This window comes from Hemicordylus capensis, chromosome 1 (assembly GCF_027244095.1).
Source record: "Hemicordylus capensis ecotype Gifberg chromosome 1, rHemCap1.1.pri, whole genome shotgun sequence".
Lineage (NCBI taxonomy): Eukaryota > Metazoa > Chordata > Lepidosauria > Squamata > Cordylidae > Hemicordylus > Hemicordylus capensis.
The window spans coordinates 153265167-153287624 of record NC_069657.1 but is presented as its reverse complement, the minus strand read 5'-3'; the positions used below and the strand labels follow the sequence as shown (position 1 = coordinate 153287624).

The window sequence follows — 22458 nt, the reverse complement described above, 5'->3', positions numbered from 1 at the left end:
TAAACATTTTCTTGCTACATCTCTAAAAATGCTATCAGATCCAAGTAATATTTACATTTTTATCTTTCATCTTCCACCTGGAGACCGTGCTTAGAGCAGCTTATAATACAAAACAAAGTAACCAATACAGCACTGCAACACAAACTAGACAGAAGCAAGAAGTAATTTCATTCAAGGATGTAAACAGAAGTGATGTTGGAAGTGACCGTCGATATATGATAAATAGCAGGACTAATGTTATGCCAAAAAGGAGAAGGAAGAATCAATGCACAACCAAGAAAACAAACAGTGAAATAAGGAAGGAAAAGCCAGACGACAGTGAGTCTGGAAGGAGGGCAACATTGAGTTGGACCTTTACCTTTCAAATGCCCATGCATAATATAAGGTAACCCTATATTGTGTGCATTGAAGGAGGTATTCAGACTTATTGCTTACAATCTGATAACATTCAAAGCATCAACTTCTACCATAGACCCAGCAGGAATTAAATTACAGCCCCTGCCAAGTCCGAGATATGTTGATCACAAGACAACTTGCTGCCTTCCAACAGAAAGTGAAAGGGATAAACACTAAAGAGATTTGTGAAGCAAAACTTACCACTTTATTCAAGATTTGGGTTGACAGTTTAGTCAGAATTTGTCTACTTGGCATATAGCAGAAGGCGCCTGCCTTGTGCTCAATGCAAGTGTCTTAGAATGTCGCAGGCAGCTGCTGAAAAAAAGGCAAGCCTCAAGCTCATGCTGGATAGAAAAGCAGTTTTATTGTGCTGGGGTGGGGCAGAGGGAACCATGGAGGTTTGCAATCACATGAAGGCACAATCCATGTGAAGAAGCATCTCTGCATATGCAACTGTTACTTCTGTGATCACTGTGGCTCAAAAAACACCACCACAAAAAATCCACATTGTTTTCAAATGCAACAAGGAAACTCAGCAGTATCTCACACTGTATATGCATACACATGCACACATCTTTACCTACTTCTCATCTTTTCTGGGTTAGATTTTTATAGGGGAAGAGGAAATCTATCTATCTACCTCCCTCCATCTCAATAGGTGGCCAATGCCCCTACATCCAGAGCTAATGTGATACTGGAAAAAGACCAGGTTTCAAGTCACCACTCAACTATGAAGTTTACTGGATGACCTTGAACTTGCGCTCGCGCTCTCGCTCTCTCTCTCTGCCTGCCAGACTGTTTAAGGATAAAGGTGGGGGAAAGAAGAACCATGTACATTGCTCTGAGCTCCTTGGAGGCAGAGAGGGATAATGCAATAATGTGCATATACATTCTCCCACTTCTTTCTGCCATGCACTGAAAACAGTAAACAACTGCTCTGAGAAGCAGCAAATAAATGACTAATTGTTAAGCCAGTAGTGAAGTAATCAGAGTGATAGGAGATTGAGTTTAAAGTGTTATCCTCCAAGTTTAAAAAGTATGTGTGTGGGGTGGGGGGGGAGAATCCTCTCTGTGATCCGTAATGTGCTGTCTAAAAACCAATTGCAATCAGCTTTTTATGCATCTATGGTCAGGTCCATCCTCTTCCCAATAGGCCAAGCTGCCCATGCAGATTTGTGCTGCATTAAGCAACTGCAGCAGCTCCTTCCCCTCCCAGTCCTGTATGGCTAATGTTCAAAGCACGTGTTCACTCATACTACTGCCTTTTCCAACAGCATCACGTTCGCCTCAAACAAGCTGCTTTTATAAATACTAATTTTGGCCTGGTAGGATTTTTTAATCTAGTGAGTCATGATGGACGACCAGCAAATGTCCTTCTGCTGCCTGTATCCATGCTAGTTTTACAAAGAACTGATGAGCAAAATGTATAGTCACGTGACCCTACAATACTCTTCTGTGTGCACAGACTATGCCTTTCTGTAAACAGCAAGGGGAAGAAAATGCAGGCAGCACAAAGCACTGCATTTGGAAAGCAGAGGAAACCACACTGTCAAGAAGAGAGAGTGGATACACACAAAGTACATTGACAATTTGATACAGATATCAGCAAGAACAAGGCTGTCCTTTCACTTATGGCTGGAAAACCTCTGCACGTCTTAAGAATTTGATTATGACATCGGGAAGTTTGGTATTCTCCTCCCTGCCCCCATCCTTTCTGCTTTCTATTTCACTGCACTTCTATCTGGAATAAATATTAGTTCTTATTAGTGTTGTAAACATTCTATTTAATTTATCATATTTTTAAACCGCCTGATATGTACATCTCTAGGAGGTGTACTATTTACTCTCCTTTTCCTCAACAACCACATAACTTAACAGAGCCCCCCACAGTAATTACTGTTCAACTGGTATTCCTAACTTTTCCATTACACACACGCACACCCCTACCTGCCATATATTATCTTCCACACAGATGGGGAACCACCAGGCAAAGACAGACTGAGCCCTCAAAGGTCCCAAGCACCATTCCTTCTAAGGTGTGTGCACATGCTTTCTGATTCCACTCAATTTTAGATCCCACTCAGGTTGAATTAGGAAGGCCCCACTCTGTATGCATGTGCACACACAGTGCCTTGACACTGCCATCCAGAACAAAACTCATTCTGCAGAGAGATGAACAAAATAAGAGGGACCACTGGTCCCAAGCATCCAGACATTAAACAGGGGTCTACATCTTCCTATTGAAGTGCACACAAAACAGGACCTCCCTTCCACTCCAGCTAGGCATAGAGAGCCAGGACTAATGACTTCCAACTACCATTATATGGGACATAACACAGCAAGTAACTGTCATACACAGTCATTACATAGTAAATACCACCGCATCCATTTAGCATTAAATAAAAATCCCCATTATAACTGGGATTCCTTTAAATTTCAAACATGTTTTCAGAATTTGGTGAGGTGGTGTCAGCAAGCACTCAAAGTTAATAAATGCCATGTTTCTCCGTCTTTCATCCACCAGCAGTTCCTAGAAAATGCCCTTTTCCCACTGACTTCATCCTAGAGAAGGCAAGGGGTTGGGGGGGGGGCAATGTTCGCTCTAACAGAGATTCCCAGATGTTGTTGACTACAACTCCCACAACTCCAAGCGGTCTTTGAGGAAACAAACTGATTTTGAACTGTTTGAAACCCATCTCAAACTGGCTTTCGGGCAGGATATGGAGTGGAGACTGCCTTGGTCAGCCTGATGGAAGATCTCCAATTGAGAATTGGCAGAAGAAGTGTGATTCTGTTGGTCCTTTTGGATCACTCGCGGCTTTCGATACTATTGACCATAATATCCTCCTGAAACGTCTGAGGGGATTGGGGGTGGGAGGCACTGCTTTGCCGTGGTTCCGCTCCTACCTCATGGGCAGATTCCAGATGGTGTCCCTTGAAGACTGTTCTTCCAAATCTAAACTTTCCTATCGTGTCCCTCAGGGCTCCATATTGTCTCTGATGTTGTTTAACATCTACATGAAACCGCTGGGAGAGATCATCAGGAGGTTTGGTGCAGGGTGTTATCAATATGTTGATGACACCCAAATCTGTTTCTCCATGTCAACATCATTGGGAGAAGGCATAACCTCCCTAAATGCCTGCTGGGAAGCAGTAATGGGCTGGATGAGGGATAACCAACTGAGGCTGAATCTAGATAAGATGGAGGTGGGGTAGGAACTCAGGAGACTACTTTGATCTGCCAGTTCTGGATGGGGTCACACTCCCCCAGAAGGAACAGTTATGCAGTCTGGGGGTGTTTCTAGATCCAAACCTCTCCCTCGTACCCCAGGTGCTTTTTATCAGCTTCAGCTGATACACCAGCTGCATCCGTTTCTTGAGATGAACGACCTCAAAACTGAGGTTAACTATGCTGGTAACCTCTAGGCTGGATTACTGCAATGCGCTCTATGTAGGGCTGCTTTTGTACATAGTGTGGAAATTACAGTTGGTTCAGAATGTGGCATCCAGGTTGGTCTCTGTCTGAGTCATCTAGAAGAGACCATATTACTCCTGTGTTGAAAAGAACTACACTGGCTGCCGATACGTTTCCAGGCAAAATACAAGGTGCTAGTTATAACTTATAAAGCCATAAACAGCTTAGGCCCTGGGTATTTAAGAGAACGTCTTCTTCACCATGAGGCCCACCACCTGTTAAGATCATCTAGAGAGGTTCGCCTGCAGTTGCTGCCAACCTGTTTGGTAGCTACTCGGGGACGGGCCTTCTCCATTGCTTCCCCTGGATTTTGGAACGCACTTCCTGTTGAAATAAGAGCCTCCCCATTTCTGGCAACTTTTAAAAAGGCACTGAAGACACATTTATTCACCCAGGGTTTTAATTAGATTTATGGTTGTAAATATTTAATGTTGGTTTTAAATGATTTTAATGTTAACGATTTTAATTGTTTAATTATTTCTTGTTTACACAATCAGACAGGTGTTATTGACTGGTTTGTTTTATCCTGACATAGAGTCCTTCCCAAGGACCTGGGATGGCTGGATTTTATTGTCAATTGTTATAGATATCGTCGCAGAATATAGGCTGTTCCCAGTAAAGCTGCTTTTTGTAATTGGCTGATGGTGATTTCTGTGACCCCTATGGTGTTGAGGTGCTCTTCAAGGTCTTTTGGAACTGCACCCAGGGCGCCAACTACCACTGGGATTATTTGGGGCTTTTTCTGCCACAGCCTTTCAATTTCAGTTTGTAGATCTTTGTATTTGGTTATTTTTTTCGTTTTCTTTTTCTTCTATTCTGCTATCCCCTGGTATTGCTATGTCGATTATTTTGACTTGTTTTTCTTTCTTCTCGACTACAGTTATATCTGGTGTATTGTGTGGCAGATGTTTGTCTGTTTGTAGTCGGAAGTCCCATAATATTTTTACATCTTCATTTTCTACCACTTTTCAGTTTCATGGTCCCACCAATTTTTGGCTACAGGTAGCTTGTATTTTTTGCAGATGTTCCAGTGTATCATCCCTGCTACCTTGTCATGCCTTTGTTTGTAGTCAGTCTGTGCGATCTTTTTTACAACAGCTGATTAGGTGGTCCACTGTTTCATCTGCTTCTTTACAAAGGTGGCACTTGCTGTTTGTTGTTGATTTTTCAACTTTTGCTCTTATTGCATTTGTTCTTAGTGCCTGTTCTTGTGCAGCCAGTATTAAACCCTCTGTTTCTTTCTTCAAGTAACCATTCTTAAGCCATTGCCAGGTCTTGGTGATGTCTGATTTTCCACTTATATTGTGCAAATATTGATCATGCAGGGGCTTATTTTTCCACTTTTCTGCTCGGTTCTTGACTTGTTCTTTCCTGTAGGCCTGCTTTCTTTCATTGGTGTTGAATAGTTTCGCGTTATTGACCATTTAATTGTTTAATTTATTATTTACTATTTATTTTTTCATATATATATATATATATATATATATATATATATATATATATATATATAAAATATATTAAATATATTAAAATATATATTATATATAAAATTTATTATTGTTGTTTAATTTATTATTACTATTATTATTAATTCTATACCGCCCTTCAAAATTAATTCTATACCGCCCTTCATTAATTCTATACAGCCCTTCAAAAAAATGGCTCAGGGTGGTTTACACAGAGAAATAATAAATAAGTAAGATGGATCCCTGTCCCCAAAGGGCTCACAATCTAAAAAGAAATTTTAGAAAGAAAACTAAATCTAATTTTGTTTTGATTTTAGTTTTAATTGTTTAGATTTTAATTGTTAATTTTAATTGTTTTTGTTTTGATGTAGCCATTTTTGGAAGGGCAGTATATAAATCAAATGAATAGATAAATAAATAAATAATCCCCAGCCAGAGGCCACTGCAGCTGGTGATGCTGGGAGTTGTAGTGAACAACATCTGGGAATCTCTGTTAGAGGGAACATGGCTAGGGGTGAAAGGGGAACAAGAGCAGCCTGGTTCAGAAGACTTGATCTGGCATATATATATATATTACACACAACATTCGCATTTTGAAATGCATGACTTCTGCATAATTGTTTGTAAGTTCCAAGAAAACCTCAAAGCATCCAGTACACCCCAATAAATGGTGCTCACAATGAGAGAAGTTGATATAGCTATAGTTTACTTGTTAGATATATGAAATGAACATCATCCACAAACCCCTCATACTAAGGTTTGTGGACACGAAGCAAGATACCTCTTGGTCAGCCTAGGTGCCCATCTGACAAGTCATCACACAGCCACTGTATAAGAATCCAGTAAAAATTATATGAACAGAACAGCACCTCCATCTCTAATAAAACTTTAGAGGATGGAGAGGGTAGCAGAGTTGCATGTGGTATGCATCTTTCACTTCAGGGTAACTAAAAACCTGTCATTCGATATCAACCAGCAGTAGCTCCACATGTATCCTGCTCTCACTGCACTGCCATCACAAGCCGCTACAATGAAAAGATAAGCATATTCCTCACATTAGGTGCTGTCTACAGAAAACTAAAGACAATGTTCCACATCATGCACATTTTGAATGCCTGCCCAGATCTACACCCCCAGTTGACATAAGAACATCCCTGCATCCTGTTTCACACACTGGTCCACCAGATGTGATGCCTCTGGGAAGCCCACAGCAAGAGGTGAGGACATGCCCTCTCTCTTGCTGTTGTTCCCCTGCAACTAGTATTTAGAGTTCTCCAATGATGTAGTTGCAAATTCAGAAGTGCAGGCACTCTCCATGACAGCCCCCATGGCCATGCCCACCCCAACAGCCAGAGAAGCCGAGAAGTATCTGCACCTCCACTACACCCATGGAGTTTCTCCCATATTTTCCAAAAGCTTTGTAGCTTCTGCTACTGTGGCAGGTGCGGGCTTAAAAAATAAAACACACTTCCTTATTAATACAAAAGAAAATGAAAGCAGAGCTGTTTGTTTCTCAAATCTTGCACAAGTTTTGTAATACTATAGATCTATACATCATTTTAAAATACACTTGCAGAAAAGTGGTGTATTAGTATTGTTAAATAGGTCAGGATACAATCCTAAACTCATTTACTAGGGAATAAGCCACTGAACATTTCTGAGTAAACAGTCATAGGATTACACTGCACATGTGTTTGATATTGGTAGTGTGCTGGTGTACAACTGGGGCCTTAATTATATATTTATAGTCAAGAACCACAAGAAGTGACTGTGATATCTTGGCAAAGAGTACTGCAAGCAAGGCTCTACAGAACATGCTTTATTATTCAAGCACACAACACAAAAGAATAAGGGATGAGTCAGGTTGGGTAGTACTTTTCTGAACAAACTAAGGAAGCCTCAACAGTCCAAAACAAGCAAAAGCTATAGAACAATGCCCCTAGATGTCATTCACGTGAGAGACCTCTCTTGTGGTGCCTATGTATCTTCAGGAGCTGTATTGATGCAGAGAATTCCCAAACAATCCCTCTATCATCCAGTTTTAAGCGACGGGGGTGGGGGGTTTGTACCTTCTTCGCTACTTATTTATCAGTATGATGTACCAAAAGGACAATTTTGAACAAACAGAACGAGCCCCATCATCAAAGTGCAAGCGTCAAGGGGAGAGGGTGTACCTCCTTTATAATATTCTAGAAGAGTATTCCATATTCTTACAAAATTTAGGTATTAGCCCTCAAGATATTTCCTGAATATATCTGTTTAGACAACCCAGGTCACTGAAACATGTAACAAATCAGTGCCATAAAATGTTGTTATACAGTACTCAAGTTTTTTGCAAGCATGTCCCTGCAGGAAACAAGATCTGGGGTTTTTATGGTCAGGACACACATAGTGAAGCTTGCACAATGTTACAGCTTGTGAATAGTAATTATGTTTCTCTAACAATGTTCATCTAGAACTTCCTCTAAAGACCACAAGAAGTAGAATGTGAGGTGTTCTATCATTAGAAATGTGTTTGTTCTGCACATTTGAGTCTATTAGGTGCTCTTTTCTGGACAAAAATAATGGTGACAAGAACAGCTGATTACCTAGTCAGCATTGCATAGCAATTCTATCTATGCATTTCCACTAAAATAGTACAGGCATACCATCTTGCATCCAGAAATGGACGCAATATGCAAAGGCTGGACTGCAGCTATGTCTACATTTCTACCAGTGGCTCCCACAGATACCTGGTAGTATTTTCTGTACTCTTTCATGTAGAAATGGTGCGTAGTGAAGCCAGCCCAACATCTCTTTTAATTTAAATTGTGTAGTAGCACACACAAGATATAACACAACCAATCCATAGATTTGTGTTGGGACAAGACCTAGACCCAGAATGAGGGACATAGGCTCTGGGGTCTATGGAGGAGAAGAGGCGTTTCTAGGGAAAATAGCACCTAGGGCAAGCACTGAAATTGCGCCTCCTGTCCAAACTGACACCCATCTTTCAGATAACTTTATCATAATATCAGCTGAAAACTAAAAGTCTGAAGGTCACATACAAGTCACATATCTGAATATGTGTACACCGACATATTTTTTTTAAAATTACCTGTAGCCCCTTCAGGGGGCTTCCTAAAAGCCATGGGGGTGTCCTGCAAAGGTCCCCCACGACACGCTGGCCTCTAGAGCCTCACAGGGACCATTTGAGCATGTGCAGTGGCAATTTCTTAAAATAATTTTTTTTAAAGGCCACTGAAAACAAAATGGCCACTGCGCATGCTCAAATGGCCTCTGTGAGGCCTGGCATGGCCTAGGGCCTCACAGAGGCCATCTGAGCATGCATGGTGACCATTTTGTTTTTGGCAGCCATTAAAAAAAATTTAATTTTAAAAAATGGCACGCCCCTTCAAGTGGTGTCCAGGGCACGTGCCCTGCCTGCCCTACCCTAGATACGCCCCTGTGGAGGAGGAGGTATGATATTAGGAACTTCCTCGAGAAAGGAAGGAGAAATGTGGATTGATGTTAATGAGAATGAGCTACTATTATGCCGGCCAACACCTTTTTTCCTTCTAGCCCAGGTTTGATTTGCAAAGCTGCTCTCCCTTTATCCACTGGTCTTGCAAAACCCCAACTCCACAGTCTCAATATTGTAATAGTAGCCAGGATTTCACCTGTAGATGTTTTTACCATCGTCAATTTCGTTTTGTTTTTATGCAGTACTCCCCCGCCACTGTATCACACTCTCCTTGTCTGCAGAGCATTCAATACTTGCCAGCATGTCCTGGCTATGAGTAAAATATAGAGATGGGGTATGCGAGAGAGGGAATAGCAGTTACAATTTTTCTGGTACAAAAAAGATTAAACATGAGGCAAAATACTGGGAACAATATGGGAGGAACACAAGGCCAATTAAATCTAAATGACGACAATGTGTATGGATACATTTCCATGAAGACTCCTTGTTCTACTTTGACCCTTCTACTCATGCACACACAGCAGTTATTAATTTAATTATTCTCAGTTGTAAACTGCCAGTATTTTTTACTACATCAGGTAAAATTATAGTCACTTCCTAGCCAATTAAAGAATGTTGTCTAAACAAAAGAAATGCATAGTATCCAAGCCTTAACCCCCACCACACCTGACAGTCAATTCCCACAGTGCCACAGATTAGAAGGAGGGAGCCATCTCCTGAGCAACAGTGCTTTCACTCCCCAGAATTTTATTCCTGACAGGGCCTTGATGCATTTTTGTCTAAAATTTAAACTTCAAAATCTATTCCATGAAATATTAACAATTACATGATCCTAATATCCGATTATATGAAGGCAAATCTCTCTTTAAGTGAAGGCTAGTTGAAACTATGTAAACTGATACCACCGCTTTTAGTATTGGCAGGGTCTGCCCTTGAGAATGCTGCTGCAGGGTCCTGCTTTGGGACAGTGAGATGGCTTCAGCTCTGAGGAATGGGGAGGCAGAGTAGATAAGATAACCCCTTTAGGAGTATTTTGAAAAGACAAGCAGAAAACCAGGTGGCAAATAAGCATATCAAGAAAGCTAAGGGAAAGCCACAAGGGAACAGGTTTGTGAACAGCCACAAGTTGAAACTTACACAAGAGATGTAGCTATTCGAAGACTGAACAATGTTTTTGCAGGACCAAACAACTCTGATTGCCTATTAGAGGAGGGAGCTTTTGCGATGATCTGACACTGTAGCCATAAAGAACAAACAGAAATATAAATAGGGGAGAAACAAAACAAAATACAGTTGTCAGCTTTGCATGCAAGTGCTGCCTAAGAGAGAAGTTTAGTGACAGCTCGCATAAAATTACACAACAATGTTTGGTGCATTAATATTCTCAAAAGAGTTCTCAGAGGATATTTCTAGACATTGTGGTTTTTGCAGAAGTTATCAGTTTGGTCTAGGGGAGGGTGAGCAAACTTAAGGCTTCCAGGCACTACTCTTTTTTTTCCTTCTAGAACCAGAGATGTGGAGTGGACATTTCTCTATGAAAAACCCCAGCTATTTGGCATAAATGAATGAATGAACGAATTCTGGAGGATTTTCCCATTATTTTTCCATTTTTAAAATGTCATTGTCTGGCACCTGGATTAGCACTTTGCATGTAGCTCAGAAGGTACAGTAGCTCCCAGGCTTATCTGGAGCAGCTCTCCTGGCTTTCGGGCTTGCTCCTCTCTCCCTTTCCTTCCAGCCAGTACTGGATATCTGATTGGCTGGCTGAGTATGGCCATGACTGCACCATTTTTACTGTCTCTTTCTTTGGGTGCTCAAGCGCCTTTAGTTTCTCTCTTGATTTTTGTCCAGTTTATTGCCCTACAAACAAGCCGCTTGTGCTCCTCTCCTGCAGCAATTTTTTTCCTAGAATTCAGCAATGTTGATGTTAAAATTCCATATTTTATCAGTGTAAGTTTTTGTACAAGCTGCCATTTATTTTGTGACTAGCTCTGCTGACCCAAGCCACCAAGTTGTGTCTGACTCAGACTCTGCCTCCACAAGTCACAATTTTGTGCTGGTAGTTCCCACAGATGTGGGTTTTCTGGAATTTTTGAAGGAAAAGGTTCTGGAAAAAAATACCAATGCAATTGTTTCCTCATTTGCATTAATTTGCCAGCACGGTGTCGTGGTTAGAGTGCTGGACTAGGACCGGGGAGTTCAAATCCCCATTCAGCCATGATACTAGCTGAGTGACTCTGGGCCAGTCACTTCTCTCTCAGCCTAACCTAATTCATAGGGTTGTTGTGAGGAGAAACTTACGTATGTAGTACACCACTCTGGGCTCCTTGGAGGAAGAGCGGGATATAATATGTAAAAATAATAATAATAATTTTTAAATTAAAGAAATACACATTTTTCAGATATTCTAAATATATTGTGATCTGACTTGGCATGTTTGATCTATTTACAGTCAGCTCCACACCCACCATATTAATTTCCCACACTGTAAGTTGAAAAGCCAAGTATTTGAACCGAAGTATTTGATGCAGGGGAGAATCAATAAAGACACTTCCATTTAGCCGTTTGTTTCCATATGCTTTGCTATATGGAAGCAATTTCAAAACTTTATGTGGAAACACATTTTTATTGGAATAATCAATAACGTATGTACCCTATTGCACACTACCGAGGGATAATCTACCAAAGAACACTGGCCAGCATTCCATTCAGTGGAACACCATTGTTAGGACCCCGTCAGGGCTGCTGTGTCACATGAAGGGTAACAGTGATTATGTTGCACAATATACAGAGCAGGACAACAGCATTTGCATGGCTGCTCAACATTACTTCCCATTGTTTCCAACAGAATGATGCAAGCTTCATGGACATACTTCAGTGATACATGGTGGGCTTCAGAGGCAAGGGGAGATTAGCAAAAAATCGCCTCCTTCCCCCTCTCAAGAGACAGTACGGCAATAGTCTGGAACTCACACTGCTGCAAATGCAGTGTGCCACTGAGCTCTCCATTCTTATGGTTTTTCCTTGAAGAGGCAGATGCTGTAAACATGATGGTGCTTGTTTCCATGATCAGAATTGTGCTTACAGAATTTGCCTCTTCAGACAAAAATCATGAGTGTGGATATCATGGCAGCGTGAGGTTTCTCAGAACATCAGTGCTGGGCAGAGCCTGCTGGTACGCTCTCAGGTACATGTCAGCATCCTTTTTTCTAGAACATCTGAAGAGGGCTTATGAGCAGCCATTATGTTAGATATGCTGTTCACCTGTGTGGATTCCACATGTCCAATGCACTGTGCCATTATTTAATACCGTATGTTTGGTATCTACTGCCAAGTTTAGCACCTTATTATTACTTAATACATTTTATTTTATTTTATTATTTTTTTTACTTTGCGGATCTCACTGTATTAACACCAGGTTAAACCCTTATGACTGAAGAAAATAATCTGAAAACATGCAAGTGGTGCCTGATTACATCTCTGAAACCAAAAGCAGATGAAACATGGTTGAACTGGTCAGAGGAGAAGTTCATCACCCTCTGCAGAACTTTCTTCCTCCCCATTGCTAAGACAATTAGGCACAAAGAAAATATGTATGAATAATTCGGGTGGCAAAATTTCTTTTTCCTGGACTGAGGGCTTCGGAGTATTTTGTGGTAGCTGCAACTAGTTTATTGGAATAATCAAGAGTACAATAAGATATGTACTCCCTGGACTCTTTCAAAGCATCCTGCAAATCTGAATATGTTGGCTCTTAAATCATGGAGTTGATACTAGGAGCCTAGCACCACTGCTAGACCCATCAGTCTCTCCTAGATCAACACACGTAACTGAGATCACAGACTGCTATACACACAAGAACAAAAGAGACTTGCTGGATCAGACCAAAAGGTCCATCTGGGTCAGCTTTCTGGATTTCAACTATGGCCAGCCAAATGATTCTGGAAACCTTACAAGCAGAACATGGGATGGTTCAGACGATCCTCCTTGCATGATAAGAATATACACACACCATGAAACTGCATGTCCTCATCCCGCCTGCAACCTTAGAGAAACTGCCTCCAGTCTAGATAATACTGAGCTAGATGGACCAATGGTCTAACTCGGTATAAGGCAGCTTCCTATGTCCCAAATCTACTGCAAATCAACTTAACTGGGTGACTCCCGAGCTCCATAACACAGGATAGGGAGAAAAGGCCATCTATCCATGTTATTCAGATTCTCTATCGGCTATTCATAACTTTACATGAACATAAGGAAGCAATAGCCATCCTCCAGTTTAGAGTGTAAAATAATGCTAGTCTGCCCAGAATGACACAAATGCCAGTCCTTCTTTATCATGGTAGGTTTCACATGTCCCCCCCCCACCCCCGCTGAATGGTCAGGCCTGATACCACTGGGAAGACCACTTCCAATCCATATCAAGATGTGACCACGTTTCAGGGAAGAGGGAGAAAACAGCATGCATAATGACAGTTACTAGTCCGGAAGCCTCAGGAAGCTGAAAGCGTTGCTAGGCAACTGTGCTTTTTCCAGGCTTCTTGCAACAAGGAGCAACATTGACCTGGCTTTAGGCCTTTGCAGGCTTTAAAAAGGGAGAGAGCAAAAGAGAACAGGAGTTAGCACGGTCTCACAAGACATAAGGTAGCCAAACACAAAGGAGAACAGGACTCCTGTGCTTGTAATGGATGTACAAAAGAGATTTTTTGGCCACTGCAGCTGGTCATGCATAATGGGGGAAAGCTGCACCAACTGAAATTCCTTCTTCTCATAGCAGTTCAAACATACAGGATCTTTCCCTTCCTTTGTCCCCAGTGGCATGATCACTTACCCCAGGGGGGAAAAAATCGATAAGTCTTTGGGACACTGGATCTCCATGTCAAAGCATTGAGCTTTTGTGCCAGTCCTTCTAGGTCCTTCTTTTATGCTAATGCCTCTATGAAGATGTGGGGGCTATACTAACAGAAGTGTGCAATAAAATGGCTTGACAAGTCTTGGCACACTGAAGGTATTTATTTTGCAATGTAGTTTCCAAAAAGCCTTTCTACTCACTCAATCCCTTTTGAGTAGGATTGCCACTTTTTTCCCCTTTTCTTTTTTTGCTGGCTCTGCCCGAGTACACAATCTTGACACATACACATTTAAGTGAGACATTTCTTGCCATGTGTCTCTTTGCCAGCAAAGCTTCACTTGCTAATTTCATGTGTCAGGCTACAGGAACAGAACCAGTAAGGAGTAGGTAAAGCAGTGCAGGAGTTTAAAAGTTCAGAGCTAGGACCAGTGTGAAAGAATTCCTATTTTTAATTAAAAACATACAACAATCACAGGCGCCAACACTGGTTTCTAACATGGATCCTGCTCATGTTTTCATTCTGTCATAGACAAACTCTGTAGGTACCCGGAAGGCAAATTAAAATATTAACTGCCTAGTAACTAGGTAGCCAATAGGGCCAGAATAGCATCACTTAATTCAGCTTGCATCAATGTCACATTCCATGCCCTGTAACTTCACATCATCATAAGTCTCTGGTATTCAGGTAGGCATTTAGCATGGCTTAGTTAAACCCTATGTATAGCTAGCTGTAACCCTAGCAAGAGGCACAGAGAGCAAAAAATAGTGCAGTTTGCAATGACTCCATATCCCCGGCTCTCTTCTCCTTCTAAAGTAAAAGTAAAAACAGTCATATTAAACTGCTGTTGTATCCGGGAGGGAAAGTGTGAAAATTACATTAATGTGAAGGGATCGATTAGAAACAAAGAAGAAGAGCTCTAATTTGGCAAGAGCAGTAGAGCACAGGTGAAAAGCCATGGTATTCTGTGCAGATGAACAACAGGCCTAGCTTAGAAAGCCTAAGAAGAGGTTTCATGTACCTTCCTTCCCCTCTTTCCTTTTTTGAAAATTGGGGGGAGGCATCTTGATGCCTCATTAGCACCTCAATAATCTGCTGCCAAAGGCGACCACCTCACCACACAGAAGTACCTTGCTTCCAGGTACTTACAATTTGTATCCTCTACATTTCCCACCAGATCCTGTTTCCTGGGCCTGGAAACCTATCCTCATCCACCCTGAAGTCCTATGAGCAGCTACTATTTGCCATGTGTGATAAGGCAGTACCCTGTGAATACAATTCCATACTCTCCAACATTTCATAAGTGAAAGACAGAAGTCCCAAACATCATAGGTCCAGGTCATAGTCAGTGTGAGAACTCTAAAAAGGCTTTCCAGAAACTTCAATAAAATACCCCCCAAAGGGAAAAAAATCATAAATGAAAACATGGGCACTCTAGTTAATGCCTCTGTTCTCCTATCAAGGGCATCTGCTTGAGTGTTTTTCCATCCCAATATTACACCTACATTTACACTTTATCTTTGGAATGCATTGCCTCCAGATATTCTTATTACTGAATCCATTCCATTCTTTAAGAAGCACCTTGACAGATCTATTTTCACAGGCCTTTCCTAACAAGGCAATGTCTTGTGGATTTTACAGTGTACAGTGCCTTTTCCCCCAGCATAACCACATTAATTTTTTCTGAATGCTAAAGGCTCCAGCTGCCATCCTCAACAGCCTATCCACCACAGATCTGAACACGAGGGGGTTATCCTATAATATCTCACACTGAACAGTTTAAAATGAACCACACGAGCTGAAGTGTGTAAGCAGCAGACTGTCGTATATCATGTTTGAGTTTACACACACACACACCCCTCTAAGATTTAACTTCTAGAGACCAGATCATGGGATAGGGGCAAAATCTAAAGAATGGCAACCCTAGCAACACTTTTCAAATGCTTTCCCCAAAATGGAAATTGAGGCAGCGATAAACCTGTGACAGGTAGCAGAAAAAATGAGCACCATTTTTATTAACTAGGAACTACTCGAGGACATTGCAGTCAATGTTGAGCTGCAGTGTTCTTAAATAATGGATGTCATTGTGTTCCACTGGTCTGTGATGTTTAGGAAGACGAGAGAGAATTCATAAAGTAAAGGACATGTGGGATAAGAGACTTGGTTTTTATTCCACAATAACCTTCAGATCTTGTTAAGCCATCTAAAAAATGCATGAAAAGTGTTAATTGGTTAATAAGTCAGCTATTTCCTTTATCCTCAACACGTTTGTAGATAAGATCTGTGTTTAATGTGTTACCCAAACAGCAAATAGCTAATAGTAGTAACCTTTAGTAACCTCCTTGCTACTTTTAAACAATATTCTGCTTTGAAATCCTGAGATCACTTGGCATTTTCTAGACAAAACTTTTTCCAAAATAAGTTTTTTAAAAAAAAAGAATAAGATTCACAAATCTAACACCACAGTCTTGGTTAGAAATTTAAAGCATTTCCCCATGCTTTACGGCCTACCTCTCCTATGGCATTCAGACTTTCATGTTGTTAACCCTTCCGTGCTGTTTTCCCACCAAAAAAATCACCCACCGAGCCATTTACTATAATGCCACTCTCAAATTACTTCAGGTGGAGGGGGGAGGGCTTTCAGTGGGAAAATGACATGCAAGGGTTAAACACTTCCTACTTCCATGCTATCAAAACCAAGGTTCCCTATGGCTGCCGCTTTAGAGTAAATCAAGTTCACAATTAGACAATTCCATCGTTTGGTCCTCAGTCAACCTTTAAGTTAATTCTGCAAGACTGAGAAACATGTTTTGTGTTTAGAGACAGTCTACCTCAGACCAATAGAGAATTAAATGCATAAAGAGCAGTGAGATACAGGATATCAGTTATGGGATCTCAAGACTCTCAGGCAACTAAGGTAGTGGAACCATGAGATCAAAGGTCTCAAGCAGGTTTATGAGAATAAATACAAATACTGTAGGATTGCCATTCACATGCGTTCCCATTCCTCCTTGCTGACTGACCCAGAAGCCAGTTGACAAATGTCTGTGTTCCAGCTGCAGACAGAATTGTTTTGAAAACCAAGGAAGGTAGCAAATGGCATATGAAGGCTAGATGCAGAACTCCACCTCCTCATTACTCCATTCAATCCATTAAACAAAAACCGGATCCAGTTTTTTTAAAAAATGAAAGCTTCTTTTCTCCAAAGCAGTCAGATCATGAATTCAAATTGTTTGCAAAAGAGATCTAATGTTTCCAATATTCCCTCATCAGGGATACATTTCAGTTGCAAATGCTCATTTTATACATTTATGTATTGCTTCCATTGACTAAAATCAGGGGGTAACAGGGTTGCTCTGTTTGCCCCTTTCTTACGTGTAATGCAGCACAAGGCAAGCAAATGAGATCTTGCACAAAGTGAGCAGCTACTCCCTTAACAATGGTGTTTTTTGAAGATCAGAACCATGATTAGATATTTCTTGGCAGAAGAAGACATTTTCTCTTCCCCTCCCTGTGTGAATGCATATGAATACATTGGCTTCCAGTGAATTCAAGCAAGACAAATAAAAAGCAAGCAGCTTCAAACTCTCCATTCCCTGTGCTCCACTGACATCATAGAACATTTTAGATGCCTAGTTCTTTGTGTGGGTGGCATCCAAAGTCACTATATAGAGTAGACAATTCAATTTTTGCCTTTGTTGCATAAATAAAGGGGTATACTACATAAAGTGGACAACACAACAAATATTTATATACCGCTTTTCAACAAACGTTTCCCAAAGCAGTTTACACAGAAATAAAGTAAATAAATAAAATGGCTCCCTGTCCCCAAAGGGCTCACAATCTAAAACTGAAACATAAGATAGACACCAGCAACAGCCACTGGAGGGATGTTGTGCTGGGGATGAATAGTGCTTGGTTAGCAAGTGGAGGAGCTATTAGTCTAGCAGTAGTGTGTGTGTGTGTGTGTGTGTGTGTGTGTGTGTGTGTGTGTGTGTGTTGTTCCCTTGTTAAGCAGGGTCTGCCCTGGTTTACATTTGGATGGGTGACTACATGTGAGCACTGTCTGTCTCCCCTTAGAGCAGAGGTGGGGAACCTTGGCCCTTCAGCTGTTTTTGAACTACAACTCCCACCATCCCCAGCCATTGTGGCTGGGGATGATGGGAGTTGTAGTTCAAAAACAACTGGAGGGCCAACGTTCCCCACCCCTGCCTCTGAGGATGAAGCCATAGCCCAGAGGCGGAACATATGTTTGCATGCAGAACATCTAGCCTCAGTCCCTGGCATCTTCAGGTAGGGTGGCTGACTGCCTTGGAGAGGTACTGCCAGCGAGTGTAGAAAATACTGAGCTAGATGGACTAATGTTCTTATTTGATATAAGGCAGCTCCTATGTTCCTGCTTAAGTGGCTTCTACTCAGTCCTCATGCATCTCTGAACCTTACAGAGACATTATACTGAGTAGTAAAAGAAATGTCCAGGCATTCAACCATGACCAAAGATGACCACTTCCCAGCCACCCTTTTCAACATATGTTCTCTTTGGGGAAATTCCAAATTCTATACATAGTTATAAATTGGTAGCAGGTACTTTACATGAAGCCATCTGCATTGGGGAAATGAGTTGACTACCATGCCAGAGGCTGCTGGTTCGAATCCCAACTGGTATGTTTCCCAGACTAGGGGAAACACCTATATTGGGCAGCAGTGATATAGGAAGATGCTGAAAGGCATCACCTCATACTACGCGGGAGGAGGCAATGGTAAACCCCTCCTGTATTCTACCAAAGACTACCACAGGGTTCTGTGGTCACCAGGAGTCGACACCAACTCGATGGCATACTTTACCTTTACTTTACATGAGCAGAGAGTACCATTCAGTACACATATGCACAGTCACTGAGGAATTGTGTTGTGTCATGACAGATAGTGCCATTATAGTGACTTGGGGGGCGGGGATTAGAGGGTTGTGTACACCCCAGATTATATCAACCATGTTCAAACACTATATTAAGAGAGAAGCCTGTAGGCTGCTCACTCGGTCTCTGAACTCTAAAACAAGGCAAGGAACTCACCAACTTTAATAAAGAAAGGTCTCCTTTTATTCGTATAGTCATTTTATTCATATAGTCATTTTATTCGTACAGAGAGAATTCTCAGAACTACCTTATGTTGCTTCAGGACTGATGCACCCAGTTCTAATCCATGAATCAAGAATCAAGCTGATTCATCTTTTCAGACCTGTCCCCACCACCCCCATTCCTCTTCTTGGCAAAATCCATAGAAGTAGCACTCCAGAGAGATCATACATGCACCATTCATAACTGAAGAGAGGCACATTAAGTGTAGTGGGTTTTTAGGAAAGGTTGTTGTTGTTGTTATTATTATTATTAATTCAATTTCTATACTGCCCTTCCAAAAATGGCTCAGGGCCGTTTACACAGAGAAATAATAAATAAATAAATAAAATGGATCCCTGTCCCCAAAGGGCTCACAATCTAAAAACAAACATAAGATAGACACCAGCAGCAGACACTGGAGGTACTGTGCTGGGGGTGAATAGGGCCAGTTACTCTCCCCCTGCTAAATAAAGAGAATCACCACGTTAAAAGGTGCCTCTTTGCCAAGTTAGCAGGGGTTTATTAAAGAGTATTAAAGAGCCAGTTCAAACAAATAGTGACCGCTACATGCAATAATGTCATGGCCATAGCAAGAATACACCTACTCCAACATCAATAAAGGATGTGCCGACACTTATCTCAGCATGTCCTTTAATTGCGAGTGAGGCATGTTCATGGGAACTGCCCCCTGTATGCCCTACAAAACCCTTGTGTAACATGAGGACCAATTCTGATCAATAGCCCCCTACATGTGATTGAAGGGTGTGCCAAGATCACATCAGCACATCCTTTAGAGATGCGGTGGGCGCATTCTTGACGCAGCCCAACATTATTGCATGTAGCAGCCACTGTCCATTTGAATGGGCCCAAAGCTTACTCAAAACCTGCCACCTTCTATTAGGGCAAAACAGACTTTGAATAGAAAGGGCAGTTTGTCGTCCACCCTTTCAGAATTCTGAGTTCTTGCCTCCTATTTCCCAAGTCAGGGAAATTCACAATATGTGGTTACTTTTCTACAACATTTCATGTGGCATTAAGAAATAGGGAATATTAAGAAAAAGTAGTAAGGCTGCTGTTACTTATATCTTGCTGAGCAAGAGACTGGCCACAAAATCACAACAAAAGACAGCCATTTAACAATAACTGATACCAACCTCTTGGCAATTATGCTGCTCATTAATGATGTAAAAGTTAACTCACTATCCACCTCTCCAAAAATCTACCTGAAGATGTGGTTGATGTCCTTCTTCTAGTCCTCCTACACCACAGAAGCAATTCTAGATGTGAATGCCCTTCCTCCCACTATCCATCTTGCCCAATGCTTTCTTAAGAAGAGCAAAGCTACGAAAACAAAGAACAAGGCAGAAGCTACTGGTCAAGTTAGTTTAGAAAGATGCCCCACTATAGATGGAAAGTGTGACAGAAGGTGTGGCAAGTAATATAACAGAGTTTATTCTGGAATTGATCTATTCAGCCAGCCACTCCCATGCATATCTCAGAATACACTCAGAAGATCGGAACCCCAATATGTCAATAATTGCAGAATCACCCTAATAGGCAGCTTTGGTAGAAACATCAACCAAAGAGAAGCTGCAGTGATGTGGCAGGTATATCAGACACTGGATGACATCCAGATTAACGAAGCTCCAGTGCTGCAGGAAAAGCACCAGTGTAGCAGCACTGCTTCTGAAGTGTTCTAGACTATAATGTTGCATCATTGTTTGCAGGGGGGTTTCAATGACCTCCCCTTCCCCAAATGCACTCTATGCCACCCAAAAACATGTCCCTGAGGGCTGCACAACCCTCAGGGACATATTTTTGGGTGGCACAGAGTGTTCTCAAAAGAAAGAAAGGTTGTCAAAATTTGCACACACACCCATTGCTTGAGCAGTGAATCTGAGTTAGTAGAACTCTTCATAACCACCAGTGCTTCTCCCATAGTAGTGGTGCTTCACTAGTCTGAATATCAATCATTGGCCTCAAACCAAAACAAAGTCAAGACATTTTGCAACCTGAGTGTAAAAGACAGAGATATTTTGGTCCACAACAATATTCTAGGCTATTACAGCTTAAAGCTAACAAATAAAGTATGGGGATTACACAAGGTTTCAGCCTGAACAAATAAATGCTAAACCATCTCATTGTAACTTCATGAAATGAATCCCAGGATATTCTAGGAGAATACAGAAATTTATGGGGACTAAAAGATTAATAGTTTTTTTCTAGAGCCCCATTCACACATTACGGTGATGAAGCATACAGTCCATGTATGGTGTGTGGACATGCAGATCTGCACATATGTACAGTTATTTACACATTACTATAGTTACCTGAACCCAAGACTAGGTTTTTTTCCAAATTCTTTAATGTTAGAAATCAAGAGGTCATGTTAATCAGGGGGTCATGTTAAATTCCAAGTCCTCTTCCTTTTGGGTAAATATAAGTATTGCCTGTATTTAACCTCTATTTTTTAAGGGCCTCATCTTGTGGTAGCAAGCATGAATTCAGAATTCTCTTGTATTCGGGTAAATACAGTATGTTGAACACACATACACTGATACATTTTCTGTCTGAATCATGCATTTGATAATGACTGTACCCAAGTTCACTTAAAATTAACCCACATACAGTGATTCACACAATACATACATGTGTACACACATACAATGTAATGTCTGGATAGGGTTTAGATTGGGCGGTGGGAGAGGGCACACTGGAAAACCTGTCTCTTGCCAGATATCATGCCTTGTATCTGGGGACAAAGGAAAAACAGCTCTGTGGCATAAAGTCAAATATCAAGACATATTCTGACCCATTAGGCTCCATCATAACCCTCATGTTCTAGGTTACAATTTCAATGCATGCAGCATCTCAACATCACTCCACATGAGCCCATTCTAGGCACTTCACATCCCTTACAGCTGCACACTGCAGGGTAAGGTTGGGGGTGGTGGGCAAACTGTCTTGCAGCAAGGAAACTTATGTCATTTTTTTCCATAGAGGAATCCAGACAGAAGTTTGCAAGGAACAAATCAGCACCATCTGAGAGTCTGATTTTGTCAAGTGGATCACTGGCACTTATGATTCTTGTTGAAAACAACAACTGAAGACTCACCTTGCTATGCCATGTATCCTCTCTCATGATTCCATCTCTCAGTTTCTTGTATCATGTTGCCCCCACCCCACCCCTCCGCAGGCATCCGCTGCAAAGCAAACTGCCTTGCTTCCCACAAGGCTCCTGACCTACTATCTGAATTAGTGGAGTTGACACCTGTCCACAGGATAAATATAGCAGAGATATCTAACATATGTTGCACAGATCACTAAAAAAAAAAAAAAAAGCTGCCACCTGTTGATGATCTTTACTCACAGTTATCACTGTTACCCTGAGCTGCACCCAAAGGTTTTATCATCTAGTTCCAAGATCACACATCTGAATTATGGTTCATATTTCTAGCCAACAGAGAGAGAGAAATCTTCCAAAATAAGCCCATGTTAAACAAGCAACAATTCAGGATGCTGGGGAAGCAGTAAGGAGGGGAGAGTTTTTATTCAAAATAAAGATTTTAAAAAGAGGAATTTTTAATTAAAGAGATATTAAAGTTGGAAAAGCAGCATATGATTACTGGTGACATGAACATGTTACATAAGCTGTAAAGTTTAAGGAAACAAGATTTTAAAAATTCCATCT

The 22458-nt window shown here is 41.2% G+C and overlaps 1 protein-coding gene across 16 annotated transcripts in view; it reads right to left on the bottom strand.

Moving 5' to 3' along the window:
- BIN1 (bridging integrator 1) overlaps positions 1–22458 on the bottom strand; it is a 163936-nt gene that overhangs the window by 130116 nt on the left and 11362 nt on the right. The window contains exon 1 of one of the 16 annotated variants that reach the window (XM_053299002.1): positions 21883–22008. The exons of the other annotated variants lie outside the window; for them this stretch is intronic. Within the exon in view, the coding sequence (XP_053154977.1) occupies positions 21883–21909 (27 nt within the window). The 5' untranslated portion in view covers positions 21910–22008. Of the gene's footprint in view, positions 1–21882; positions 22009–22458 lie in introns of those variants that run through there. 16 annotated transcript variants of the gene reach the window in all.